Genomic DNA, 13386 nt, shown 5'->3' on the forward strand with positions numbered 1-13386 from the left:
CGCACACCCGTCCCCCGGCGGGCGGTGCCGGCGGCCTGGGCCGGGCGCTGCGCAGGGCCCGTCTCACACCGCAGCCGTTCCAGACCGGAGCCCATCGCGTCGTGTCGGGATGTCGGGCGATCACTCGCGCAGCCTGGGCAAGGGTAAGCGCGGCGGGGCCGGCGCGGCTCACGGGCTGGGGCCGTGCCCGCGGTCTCAGCCGCTCTGCTCTCCCCGCAGGCAGCGCGGCGCCGGGCCCGGTGCCCGCGGGGCTGGTCCGGCTCTACAGCATGCGCTTCTGCCCCTACGCGCAGCGGACGCGCCTGGTTCTCCGCGCCAAGGGCATCAGGTGAGCTCCACCCGCACCCCCGGCCCGCACGGGGCCTGGCTTCCTCTGTTTCCTAAATTAAACATCCCCGAGCGAACTGGTTGGGAAGAGGCTTCTGTGCGTGATTTTCCTCTGAAGCTTGACTGTGTGTATGAAAGCAGCTGCAATAAAGGCCCAAAGTAAAAACCTCAAGCTGATTTTCTTTTGTAGTTTTTGCCCTGAGTAAATGTGAGTAGAGATATAGCATTCACTGTTTGTTTTTGATGAGAGTGGCCGTGAAAATTCTGGAAGCTACGGGTATTCAGTGCTTCTGTTGTGTCACTCCCATTAGTGAGTGAATGACGTTTTTAAAAGAGGAAATGTGCTGTGTTCCTATAACATTGTCTTGTTCTTCTGCTGTAATAGTTAATAAAATTCAGCGCTTGTGTTTTTTTCTTTTTCGAGATAGCCATTTCAGCATTCTTGAATGGGGTCTAATGTCTCCCTCAGGTACAAATTAAAATTAACAGTTTTTCCCATCTTTTTGTGGTTCTGCCAAGTCCAAGGCTTGCCAGTGGTTTGTTAACCAGCACAGGGCTGGGAGATCATGTTGGAATAGGGAATGCTAACAGGTCTCTTGAAAGTAAGATGGGAGTTGAGTTAGTTAATTTTGTTTTTTACATGGGTGTTTTTATTTTGGAAGAGTAGATGTAATAAAACTATTTCATGATTTTGGACTGACGTTAGAGCTGGAAGGTTTGTTGTAGCATAGTGATTTTTGGAGGGTTTTTTTGGATACTTAGATATGATAGTTGCCTTCTGGTAACTTCTTAGTTGTTTGAAGGCTCAGCTGTGTTTAGCAGACCTTTGGGCTTAATTGGAATTTTCTGGGGTCACACTTATAACCCAGCATATAACTTCTGGGTTTTTTTAACATAGACATATTTCCCATGCATTTTTTTTTCAATCAATATCTATTTGCCTTTACCCTAAACACTTGTTCTTTATGAGGCCATAGGTTGGGAAAATAAATAGGAAGGATGCTCTCCTGATTTGCTCTTTGGTGTAAGGGCAGGTTAAGGTTCAGGTGCATTTCTTAATTGAGGTGTAGCTCATTTGCAGTCAAGTGCTTCTTTCTTAGACTGCCCTTGAACTCACATGTGATAAGTGTGCTGAGTTCTAATCTTTGTTTTTAGCCTGGTAGCTGGGTGCTTGTTAAACTAATAAAAGATGTGCATGCAGTGTGCACACCACTCCTTGCAAGTCAGTGCATGCTTTCTCCAGCAAAGCGTGGCAGTACTTCTGTGTCAAAGGATTAGTCCTGCAAACAGCTTCAAAGGAAACAGGGGAGTACAGGGGCTTGAGGGTTGAGCCTCTCGAGTACTGAACTGTTGAGGTGGCTGCATTTCACCATGGTATGGGGTGGACTGGAGCAGAACTGAGCCTGTCTGGGTCTTGTTTCTTTTGCTGTTTTAGCCATGAAGTAATCAACATCAATCTGAAGAACAAACCTGACTGGTACTTTGAGAAGAATCCCTCTGGGCTGGTTCCTGTTCTGGAGACCAGCAAGGGCCAGCTGATCTGGGAGTCCCCAATCACCTGTGAGTACTTGGATGAAGCATTTCCAGGGAAGAAGCTGATGCCTTCAGACCCCTATGAGCGAGCTTGCCAGAAGATGCTCTTGGAGGACTTCTCAAAGGTACTGTGTGGTCAGAGTGGGACTGTTTCTGACTTCACCATTGCACTAAAAGCTGCAGCTCTGTTGCTGATGTTGCTTTCATCCTTGAAGGCAGGTTTTGTGTCTGGGGTGAGCATTTCAGTAAGCAGAGGGGATGTTTGGGGCCTTTTGCTGTGAGCACATACAATCCGCTGTGTCTCTGAATTGGTCCCAGGATTATGTGCAAGGATGGATGCAGGAAGGCATCCAAGGAAATGAAAGTTTGTGTGACTGAGGTAGGGTTTTGAGCATCCTACAGTAGAGCAAAGGTTAGCAGACCAAACCAGCCAAATATGTGAAACCTGGGAAGTGACAATTGCTGTATTTTATTCTGATCCTTTCTGTAGGAAGTACTGTGTGAATGCAGGATGTGGGAAGTGCCTGACTGAGAGAGCCTGGAACCATGGACAGGAGATGGCATGTGGCTGTAAACACGGGGCTTGTGTAGGGAGGCTGGTTTTGGCTCTTATTTGGGGTTGGAGCTGGCTGACTGGGATTAACCTCTCTGTACATTCAAAGCATGTGATTTGAGGAGTCTAGGAAGTGAAAGAAGTCACATGGATATGAGATAGGAGAGAAAGAAACAGAAGATGCAAAGGGATGTGGACAGAGAAGGGGAATAAAAGGGAGAGTGTATTTACAATAGGCTTTTGTAAATAGACTGAATGGAAAGAGGGAGTGTGTTGCAAGAAAGAAAATGTGCAGATAGGAAACACTTTTCACTATTCTCTTCTTATTACCAGACTAATGTTCATTACTGTTTGTATTAATTCTTCCTTTAGGCTTTTGCTTGCCTTTTATGAATTATAGAAGATTTTTATCAATGGACTTTATGTAGCTCTTTAACATCAAATATCTTAAGATTTAATTTGCATTTAATATCTTAACATCTAAGTTAACATTTTAAGTTTTGAGTGACTAACTTGTATTCTTGTAATAGGTGCATTAAAGACTTTGTACTTTCCTTTGTATAGATAACATCCTTGCTTTTCAAGCATGTTTTGGCAGTCAAAGATGGACAGGACACCGCTGCACTGAAAGCAGAGATTGCTGAAAAGTTTGGCAAACTTGAAGAGGTGAGAGTATTTCATGATAATGAGGAGATTGCCAGCCTTTAAATGTTCCCTTTTGTCCTGTCATGCTGTGGCATTTGGAGGTAGATCTCTTATTTAGTTGGTAGTTACAACAAGAAACAATGTCTCAATTTATTAGCCTCAGCCCAGAATGCACAACAGCTCCGTTGGAATAGATTTCAAGGACCAAAACTAGCTAAACTGAGCTTTATCTAATGATAAAGATTGTGTAGACTTCTAGAGATTTTTGAATTCTAGCAGACTGCTGCTGTCTTGGATATCTTTGTTCTGCTCTAAGTGAAGGAGATCTTGCAGCATGTACTAAGAGCAAGGGCTGAAGAGTCTGAGCTGCTGAAAAGCATCTGTGCTGAAACCAACCAGTGCAGATACCTTGGTGATGACATAAAATCTTTTTCATTCTAGAGGTTATCTTCGGGGCTGTGTGGAAGCAGAATGTAATGTGTGCTTTGTAGAAATCCAGCCCTGGACCATGTTCTGCTACTGGTGATGTAATGCAACTTCAGTGGAGCTCTAGAAGTGTCAGGTGGCTTTGATGCTCTGTTAGCCACTTGACAGTCTGTGTCAGTATTGGTTCTTGGCTAGTCTATACAGCTGTTGGACTTGTCTCTGTCATGAACCCATTCCTTCTGTCTTTAGCAGCCACATCCAGTGCTTGGGTGGATCAAAGAGGAAGAGTTCCTCCAGAGTATTTCTGTTCTGGTGCAAAGCTGACAATAACCTTTTAGTATTTTCCTAGTTCTCCTAGCAGTCCGGTGCATTCTGCTTTCCCATCCCCTTGGGCTGCCAAAACACAGTTGTTTCCAGGGTAGTCTTGTCCATCTGGTCAGACTGAGGCTGGGGTAGTGAAGATGACAAGTTCCTGGGGGAAGTTGTGTTTCACTTCCCTACAATACAGATGTATTAAACATTAAGGAAGGATTAACCTTCTTCCTGCTTGATTAATACCGTGAAATAACTTGCTGTTCCTTTGGTGTCTCTATTTTACTATACCCTGAATGATTTTACAGCAACAGCTGATGGTCAGCTGTGAACGAGAGGCTGAAACAGAGCCATGCAAACTTCCCTCAGTCTATTGTAAGAAATATTCCAGAGGGGAAGTACTTTGGATCACTTCTGTATTTCCATTTCTGCTGCCCGACAGAGGGGGCTGTGTTCCCATTGCTGCCCCTGTGCAGCTGCTGGTTGTGTTCTGCCAGACACCTGGGAGCTCAAACAGCTCCATGCTTCCTGAAGGGCTGCTTGAAGATTTCTGCTAGATCATGGGGGTTGTGGACAGGCAGTAAATGCCATGTGAGTTATAGGGGGTGTCTGTTCAAAAAGACCCAAGTTTTTTAAGGTCTTTTGAATTCCACCTTTAAAACAGCAAAGTGTCTGAAAATACAGCCATTAATGAATCTAGAGCCACTAATCTAATGAAAGAAGAGAACAAGCTCTGGAGGGTCCTTAAAGCGTATTAAACTTGGATGACCATGGCACTTAAAAATGCATCAGTGTCATAAATGTAACAGGAGAGCTTGCTGCAGGCTTTGTTGGCCCTGCTTTCTGTGTTGAGCTGTGAGAAGGATCTCTTTCTGGTATGAGTTACACTTGCTTCCTGTTGCCTTTGCACCTGGAATCAAATGCAGTTTGAGATGTAATCTTAGAAATGCTTCCCTGACACCATTTGGCCTCAACTGCCATGAGAAAAGAGTCCCTGCTAAACTGGTGCTCTAATTTAGCAGGATGATTAATTTAGCTGGATTTATTGCTCAAGAAATGCATGTTTTCTGCTGTGTTTGATTAGTCTATGCCATTTATGCTTTATGACAAGCAAGAAATCACAAACATTCTGAACTAAACTCCTCTTTGTTTGTGCACACGCTGCAGCTTGTTAATGGTTCATATTTCATGACAGATTTTGAACCTCTGGAGAAGAGCTGGGCTGAGTTTGTGAAATAGCAGCTGTAGTATTAATCTTAACTATACTGACTCTGCTAATACTGTGTGCACAGGATAAATGTACTGTATCTCCTTCATTTGCTCACTGATCCCTGTAGTGTGCCTGCCTTCCACTATGCATTGAGGTTTTTGTGTAGTGTTCTGCTGCACTTTTCCTTTGGGGGGCAGCTGACACCTCTCACCCTTCCCAGGTTCTGTCCAAACGCAACACGGTGTTTTACGGTGGGGATTCAGTCTCAATGGTTGACTACATGATCTGGCCATGGTTTGAACGTCTGGAACCATTCCAGCTGAAGGAGTGAGTACTTTGCCTGGCTTCTTGTGTGTTCTGAAGTGCCTCAGCATCAATATTCCTGGTGTACCCTGCAGCAATGGGGCAGTCTTGGGGGCTGCTGAAGAAAGCTTGTATTGTCTTGCAGTTTGGGGGAAGCATCCTGCTCTAAACTGGACATTGTACTGGGACAGAGAAAGTAGTAAAATAGAATTTTTCAAGCTGCTTTGTTTCCTTGATGCCCTCCAAATTTTCCATTTGCGTTACTCAATCTCTTCCTTTTTCCTGTAGCTCTTTGAATCACACCCCAAAGCTCCAACGCTGGATGGAGGCCATGAAGGAGGACCCTGCTGTCAAGGCTACAATAACTGATCCACAGATATACAAAAACTACCTCCAGCTGTACCTGAAGAACAGCCCTGAGGCATGTGATTATGGGCTCTGAGGTGCTAGTAGGCAGGTGCTGGCTGAAGTGTTAGTGCTGTTTTTCAGTGTGGGAAGTCAGTGTAATTTGGTGGGTTGCATTCATGATGGGGAATAAATCTGTGCTGAAAAGGCTGAGAAACCTTCTGTGAACTCCAGTCCTTCCTGTTGGGGGGAGGATGTGCTGGCTTCAAGCAGGAGATAGAAAGTCATTGTTGGCCATGAATATTACATAAAGGAAAATGTCTGCACTCAAGAGGTGATGGTCTGTAATCTCTGGGCGCTTTCTAGGCATTGCAGTGGGCAGTCCCTGAACTGATGCTGTTACCTGATTTAAAAATTGTGATACTTGTGTCTTGAAAATGAATAAAAAACAAGCAATGTCTTCAAACAGTTTTTCCTTCCTGTTTCTGGGCAGCTCTTAGTCACTGGACTGGTTCTAGTAAAGGGCTTCTAGTTTTTGTTAGATATGCTAGGGGAGTGTATGGTTATAATCCTTCTCTGCCCTTCTGAAGTACTGGTGTGTTTTTTCTCCTAAAGGCTGGAGAAATGAGTAAAGCCAACAAAAACAATATCCTGAGTAGAAGGGCATTTATTTTCTGTTCTCAGAATTTGAAGCATTGTTTTGCTTGTCAAGGTGTAGATAAAATTAGAGAGCAGAAATAAAAGGAGTTTAGTCAGAACATTATGCTGGTGATGTCTTGCTGCTGATGAAGGAAAGAGTGTTTTCTGTTTCATCAGGTAAGTGGCAGGATCAGAGCTTTTTAGTTGAACATCTTTGAAGCTATCTTGTACATTAATATAGCAGTGTGGGGACAAGATTATTTGAAGCACAAGTAGTCACAGGAAAAACTTCCTCTCCCATTTTTTCCATTTTTCCTGTTGACATCTATGACTCAGTCTTATGTTGCTCAGTTCTGTATGTCTGTCAGAGCACTAGCAACCCAAACTAGCCATAATACCAGGGGATAAGCACACAGAAATAAGGCAAAGCAGAGTGTCCAAGGGCAGGGCTGTGGTTCCTATGGGGATGAGGTGGTTGTGAGAGATCCAAGACTCTTCCTGTCTGCCTCCCATTGCAGTGAGGTATGAGGTAGCATAGCAGAATGTGGTGGTTAATGGATTTCATGGTAATTGAGACACTGGGAGTCTTTGAGCTTTTCTGGAGGAAAAGTAGACTGATCTTTTTCCCGTAACATGTCCTGCCCTGGCACAGTAACTCTGAGGTGGTGCATGCTTGTGTAACTTCAAGTAGGAAAGAGATTTGATGAGGAAAGAAGAATGAGCAGGAACTGGGTCTGTGGCTCTTGGAGGGGGTTGTTTATGCTCTTTACTAGCTTTAATTCAAACTATGCAGCTTTTCCCCTCCTGTTTATCTTTGTGGCTTTTAAACACATCTGGCACCACTTAGAAAAATAATAATTATGCTGCTGTTCCTTTTAGAATGCTGTAGTTTTTAAAAGAGTTTCCAGTTGGGAAGTGATGCTACACATGTTTTGTAGATTGTCAGAGGACCCAGAGGGAGCCAAGAGCTGTGAAGTGTTGTCAGGATGTGGATCTGGGCCCTTTTATTAGATGGGTTTGAGCAGGGTTTGAGCTTTATAAAGCCAATGTCTCTGAAGTAGTGTTGGTGGGATCTCCAATGGCAAACTTCCAGGAATTAACTGCAGAGCATTTTGGTTTTATTAGCAGCTCTGCTTTGTGTAGGGCTTGTTAAAAGCTGTTAGGATAGTGCTAGAAATGTGTTACAGTTTGCTCCAATGTGTTACTTGACTGTAGTGGGAGATGTGACATTAGGGAAATCCAGTAATAGGTTAAGAGCAGAGATCAGCATCCAAAAACTGAACTGGCTCCAGCCAGACCACGGTAACCCAGAGGCTGTGTTATCTGAACAGAAAGAAATGCTCTCCCCATCTTTATTTAGTGGCTGTAGTGTACCATTATAAATGTGCTACTTCAGCAAAAAGAAAAAAAAATAAAATTCTGCCTTATAATTTACTATTAAATATCTGTGTTCTAAATCTCCAAGCAGACAGCTCGGGTCTTGAACTCATTACAGCACAGCAAGAAATACAGGCCTCAGGCAAAGTGTTTTTAATGTGGTAATGAATATGCAATACTGGTCCAGTCTTGAAAGGAGAAGACAAGTTATGGAATGGACTGGCTCTCTCCTTTCAGGGTGAATGGGTGTAAAGGAGACATTTGCAATTTCAGCGTTGGTCAAAGAGAAAGATGGAAGTCTGTAAGGAAAGGATCAAGTAGGTGAACAGCTCTCCCCTTTGGTCAGAGCTCTCCTTAAAACCTTCTGTGGATCTGGTAGTACAGTAATAGGTCTTTATTTGCATTCTGCTCCAAGTTTTTCACTTAAAAATTGCTAGTGCTCTGGCTTTTGAAAAAAGAGGATGCTTGCTTGGTTTTTTACATTTTTTTTATTGTGGCACCAAATATAACTGCTACTAGCACAGGTTAAAAAAGAAATTCAGTGTCAAGCAAACAAGGACAGAGTCTGTCTTATAAAAATAGTGAGTTAAGTAACATGATGGATAATAGATACTTCAGATTAGCAAGGCATTGGGCTTTGTTTGGTCCTGCATTTGTAACGTGTCCCTGTGTCTTTACTGACATCCTTGAGGTGTTTGGTACCCCTATACAAGATGTGTTCCAGTGTTTGTTCATTATAATTTTAGGATCCCTTATATTGAAGCTAAGAGAAAGGTAGAGGGGAGCCAAGACAGGAGGAAGGAATGGGGATCCCAGGTTCCCAGATCTGGGAAGTTTTGCTGAGTTTTGAGTAAGTTGAGTGGGAACCTGGGTGAATGTGACTGCAGCTCTAACAGAAGGCACTTGCATGGGAAATTGTTGAGAAGTTTCTGTCTAGGGAGGTATTAAAAGGGCCAGTGTTTCTTGCACTGAAAGTGGTAGTAACTGGATATACTGGTTTGAAAAGTTTAAAAAATAATGTACTGCAGACACATAGAACACTTGTGTCAACTTCACACAGATGCCTGTGGATTTGTTGCTTTTGCTAGTCAGTCAAAAAGGAAGACAAAAGGAAATCTCAACTTTTTGCTGTGTCATTTAAACTCAGATTCTTGCCATGCTTCATTTAGCAGCTGTCTGTCCTGCTCACCCGGCAGGCCTGGCTGTGAGTGCACGTGTTAGGCATGAAGTGTTGGCACAGTGTTACATGTCTTGGGACTGCTCTCCCCAGTTTTCTACTGTCATGGCATCTCTAATGTTCCCCTGCATTGGCAGGGTTTGAGAACTGGCTGTTTGTTATCCTCTCTCCTGTCTTTACTAGTAGCCTGATTTCTCCACCGTTCCTCAGACATGGATTTCACTTGGGAATGGTTCATGAAAATGCAGTCCCTCTAAAGTCATGACGTCAGGGGCAATTTTACTAAATCACTCCCATTTTCTGTAAGATGGAAACAGTCTTTTCTACTGCTGGTCCAAAGCCAACAGGGATGGCAATTGCTGATTTATCTGAGTGAAGTAATGATGCCACATGATATCATTAGTATTTTTCCCCTTCTACAACACTTTGATTTACTAAAACAGGAGTTTCAAAACTTGTCAGTGAGATGCAACTGTGCTTGGGGTAGAGTGTGGCAGCTGTTTAGCAGTCTGCAATAATAGAGTCCAGGAGGGAGTGAGAATGCAGCTGGTATGAGGGGGCTGATGTGTGGAGCCTGTTCCGTGCCTCTCACGGCATCTTCTGGTGAGCAGGAAGCAGCTTGTGAGAGCTGCAGCACGTGCTGCAGGTTTGTGTCTTAGAACCACCACCCTTGGCAAAGCTGATGGAAAAAGCCATCTCTCCCCAGGGGAAAGGGAGCCAGGAATAGGGGCACCAAACAGCCACAAGCTGGGTAGGGAACAGAGAGTGTTTCCTGTAAGCTGCAAACCATTTGCATGAGTCACCTACGTGACTGCGCAGCAAAAGCATAGGAGGGCTGAGAAAAAAGGAGGAAAAAAGCTGTCAGCTTCAGACTGCCTGAAGAATAAATGGGGACCAATAGAGACATTATGAATTAATACTGTCCTTCCTGCAGCTCTCTGCAGCATTCCTGCTATCCCAAAGTATGCTTTTTTACCTTTCTTTCTGTCACTCAAACCATCCTCAGAAAGGAGCTCTTAACAAGAACATGCTTTGGGCCAATCCACAGGTTGGAGTGTGGGTGTTTTTTTTTCCCCTATACATTCATCACAGAGCTCTCTTCTGTGCCTGTTTAGGCTTGGAAGCAGAGTTTGTCTCCTCTTACATGTAGTAATTAAGGTGTGGCGATTAATCAGCTGTTTGTGGGAAGACAGCTCTGATATAACCTGTGCATTCAAGCCCACAGATTTTGTGCCTCAGTTCATCTCCATATGCCTTATGTGTCTTGGCTGCTCTCTGCTGGTCTATCTCTACTCTGGATCAAACCTTTCACTTCCAAAGCTTTGCCAGGTGTGGCTCTGGCAGGGGAGTCAGTGTGGGGCTCTGGGAGACAGCTGCATGTGGGCAAGCCTTGCTTTTCTCTAGTTTTGGATACAGGAGGTTTGTAACACTGACATGATGTGGTAGCCCTGAAGGTGAACTGGCAGGAGTATCCTGCTGAGAGTGCAGAACACCTCTGTTCTGTGGGAACATCCAGGTGATGGAAGCCAGGAGGGGCTGCTCTGGATCATTGTGCTTACAGGCACAGGAACCATCCAGGGCTGCCCTGCCCTGCCCTACCTGGTGTGAGCAGGCAGGGATGAGATCTGGAACATGTTCACAAGCTACATTCCATCTCCCTGAGGATTTGGGAAATCCCTCTGTGCTGTCTGATTCCCAGTAGAGGGCTAGAGAGCAAGACTGAAGGTTGGGAGGCAGAGAGTGGATTTCTTGGTGCATCTGGGGAGGTGAAGTGACTGATGAGTCAGGCTGTGCACTGTGGTTACTGATCCCAGACCTGCCTAGCTCTGCCCCAAGCTGTATTGCACTGTGTTGGATCCTGAATGTTGGATGGTTTGCACGAAGGTGCCTAATTGGACTTCCAATGGCATTATAAGTGTCATGGCTCTTCTGCCAAGTAGGACAATACAGACAGAAACTTAATCTTGTCTCCGTACATGATTAAATCTTTGAGTTGGGACTGTTAATGGCTGTGGGCCCTCCGGTGGATTTGAAGATGGTTTCACATCTAAAATAGACTAATTTTCCTGCTCAGTGCCTAAGACACCTTTAAGAACTTCATTGGTTTTATTTTTATTTTTGGGCATACTTTTTAACATAGTGCCACAGTCAGACATTTTACGGGCACTCAAATATCTGAACAGGCTGTATTTAAATGTTTCACCTCAGCACTTTCTGTGCTTTCCCCTCAGAACAGATCAATAAAGCTAATACCTTTCTTTTCTCCCTCCTCTAACATTCTGGATGAGCTCTGGTTTTAGCTAGACAGATTTATAATTACTTGTAAACTCAGAGCCTTTATTTGCAGAGGTGCTGCCTTTGAATAATGACTGAGAAGCTTTGTTCTCTGCCTCTGCAGCCGGAGATTTTTCTTCCAGCAGTTGAGGAGTTTCAGATGACACTCTTAAATGCAACATAACTGGAAAATGAAGTTTCTTTTGAAAAACATTGTAACATTAATTGATCCACAGCAGGGGCTTGCTCAGATTTCCATTTTGATACCAGACTAGTCTAATAGATATGATAGGAATAACTGCTTGCATCCATCTTCCCTTAAGGCTCTGCTGCAAAGTTGGGTGGATCATTTTGAGAGCAGCAGAAGCAGTAACACAACTTTGCATTTTCTCACAGCGTATTTCTTCAGGTCAAAGAAGACATGAGACTACCTTTTACTGCACTGGGAACATTTAAAATACCTCTTTTGTGCTTTTGAAGCATTATGAGAGTCTTTGTCTCCTATCCAATATGCCTGCTTGCTTAAAGATTGTCAGAGGTTTTTCTGAGTTCTCTCAAATTGAGTGAAAGTTGTTTGATGGATTCAGAAGCTACTTGGAAGGAGATGAAAGCATAGACCTTCTTTCCCCCTAGCCCAGATGTGTGAACACACAGACTGCTAAAAATAACCTAGTTTATGTAGCCATAAGAAATTTATTATTTCAGAAAAAGACAGGACTGCCTGGAATTTACTTGGAAGGGATGCAACAGTTCATGTGTTTGGTTGAACCCAATGACCCAACACCTTGAGCCATCCTTTTCCCAAACAAATAGAATTCAGTTAAATATAAGTTAAAATCTCACCCTGTGCCAGTGGCACTTGGGGACAGACCTGTGTTAGCTTTTAGTCCTGCAAGCAACAAACCATAATGCAGAGCTGAGCAGAGTGGATGGAACCTGCTCAGTATGTGGGCAAATCCTGAGCAGTATCCCATTCTGAGGCAAGTGTTACCAGTCTGATCCCTGCTGGTACCTCACTGAATTCATGTTAGCATGCTTGTGAGTTGCCATATCCTCTGAGGTTGCTTTGCTATTTTTTTTTTTTTATAGCACAGGTATTTCTGCCTGCTTGAAATAAAGGAAATTGTGTCTTTGCTTACAGCTACCCAATGAGTGATAAAAAGTCATTAGATAAATTTTTAAGCTAAAAACCAATCTCTAGTGGGTGGCTTTCTCTTTCTGCTCTGCTTACTCTATGACAGATAATACTGCAATAATGGTCATGGCATGGTTCAAAAATCTGCCAAATGCCCTTCTGAAGAAGGATTATTTTAGGGAAGTTACCCTTTATGTTCCACAGCAACACTGAAGCAGTAAATTGAGGCAAAGGAAAAAAGTGTTCTAGAAAATCAAGAGCTCAATGGAGAAAATGTTGCTGAGCTAGTCAGATAGCTTTGAAGCAAGATGGGTTTATTTTTGTTTGGTTTGGGTTTTTTGTTTTAACAAAGCCACACCAAACCAAGATTGCTGATGATCCTGGGCTACAGAATTCCCCTTCCAGCAGTGTGTGGTTGACCCTGGGAAATTCTAACTTCTGGCTAAGTAGATTTGGGCTGCAGCTCTCAAGCCAGCTGCTTCTCAGACCTAACAGTGGTGATTCAGCCCCAGTGAGCACTGGAAGGCAGAGTTATTAAAGGCATGCAGGGCATTCTGTGGGGCTGGAAGACATTTTGCTAAGGGAACAGTGGTGCTTTTATTATACAAATTAATATATTAATATATATTATAGCTCTGGGTGTGCTTCCAGAACCAGAGCATATTAGAATATAAACAAGAAGATGCCATTCCCTTAAACCAGGCAAAGGAGTTAAGCTGGATGTGGGTGGTTGCTGAACTTGGCTGTGGATACCCATAAAATAAGCAGGTAAAAGGATTCCTCTGGGTGAAATAGAAATTCAGATTTCTCGTTCAGCCCATAAGGGCAAAATCTATCAGCATTATTTAGGACTTGCCACAAAAGGGTGTTTTTGAGCAGACATATTCAGAATAATTACTTTGATTTCCTGTGGATTCATATCCTCAAGAAGAATGACATCCCTGGCATTATTCTGGAATAGCTGTCCCACTTTATGTTCATGTTGCAGTTTATTCTGGAATCATTTCTCCAGGGATTCTTGCTGCTGGGCTCACTGTGCTGGGATCACACTGGAAACACCCCCACTCCTTCCTTCTGCTCTCTTAGAAACATTTTGCAGGGAGCTGGAAACAAAAGAGACTTCATGCTCA

General features: G+C 43.7%; 1 protein-coding gene across 1 annotated transcript; it reads left to right on the top strand.

Moving 5' to 3' along the window:
- On the top strand, window positions 1–6120 carry LOC120502146 (glutathione S-transferase omega-1-like). Its single transcript, XM_039709272.1, has 6 exons — window positions 1–143; window positions 220–328; window positions 1763–1985; window positions 2978–3079; window positions 5227–5333; window positions 5598–6120. The coding sequence occupies exons 1-6, from the start codon at window positions 110–112 to the stop codon at window positions 5749–5751; spliced, it is 729 nt and encodes a 242-aa protein (XP_039565206.1). The 5' UTR covers window positions 1–109; the 3' UTR covers window positions 5752–6120.
- Window positions 6121–13386: the final 7266 nt, after the last annotated feature.

This window comes from Passer montanus, unplaced genomic scaffold (genome assembly GCF_014805655.1).
Source record: "Passer montanus isolate IOZ18808 unplaced genomic scaffold, ASM1480565v1 scaffold21, whole genome shotgun sequence".
Lineage (NCBI taxonomy): Eukaryota > Metazoa > Chordata > Aves > Passeriformes > Passeridae > Passer > Passer montanus.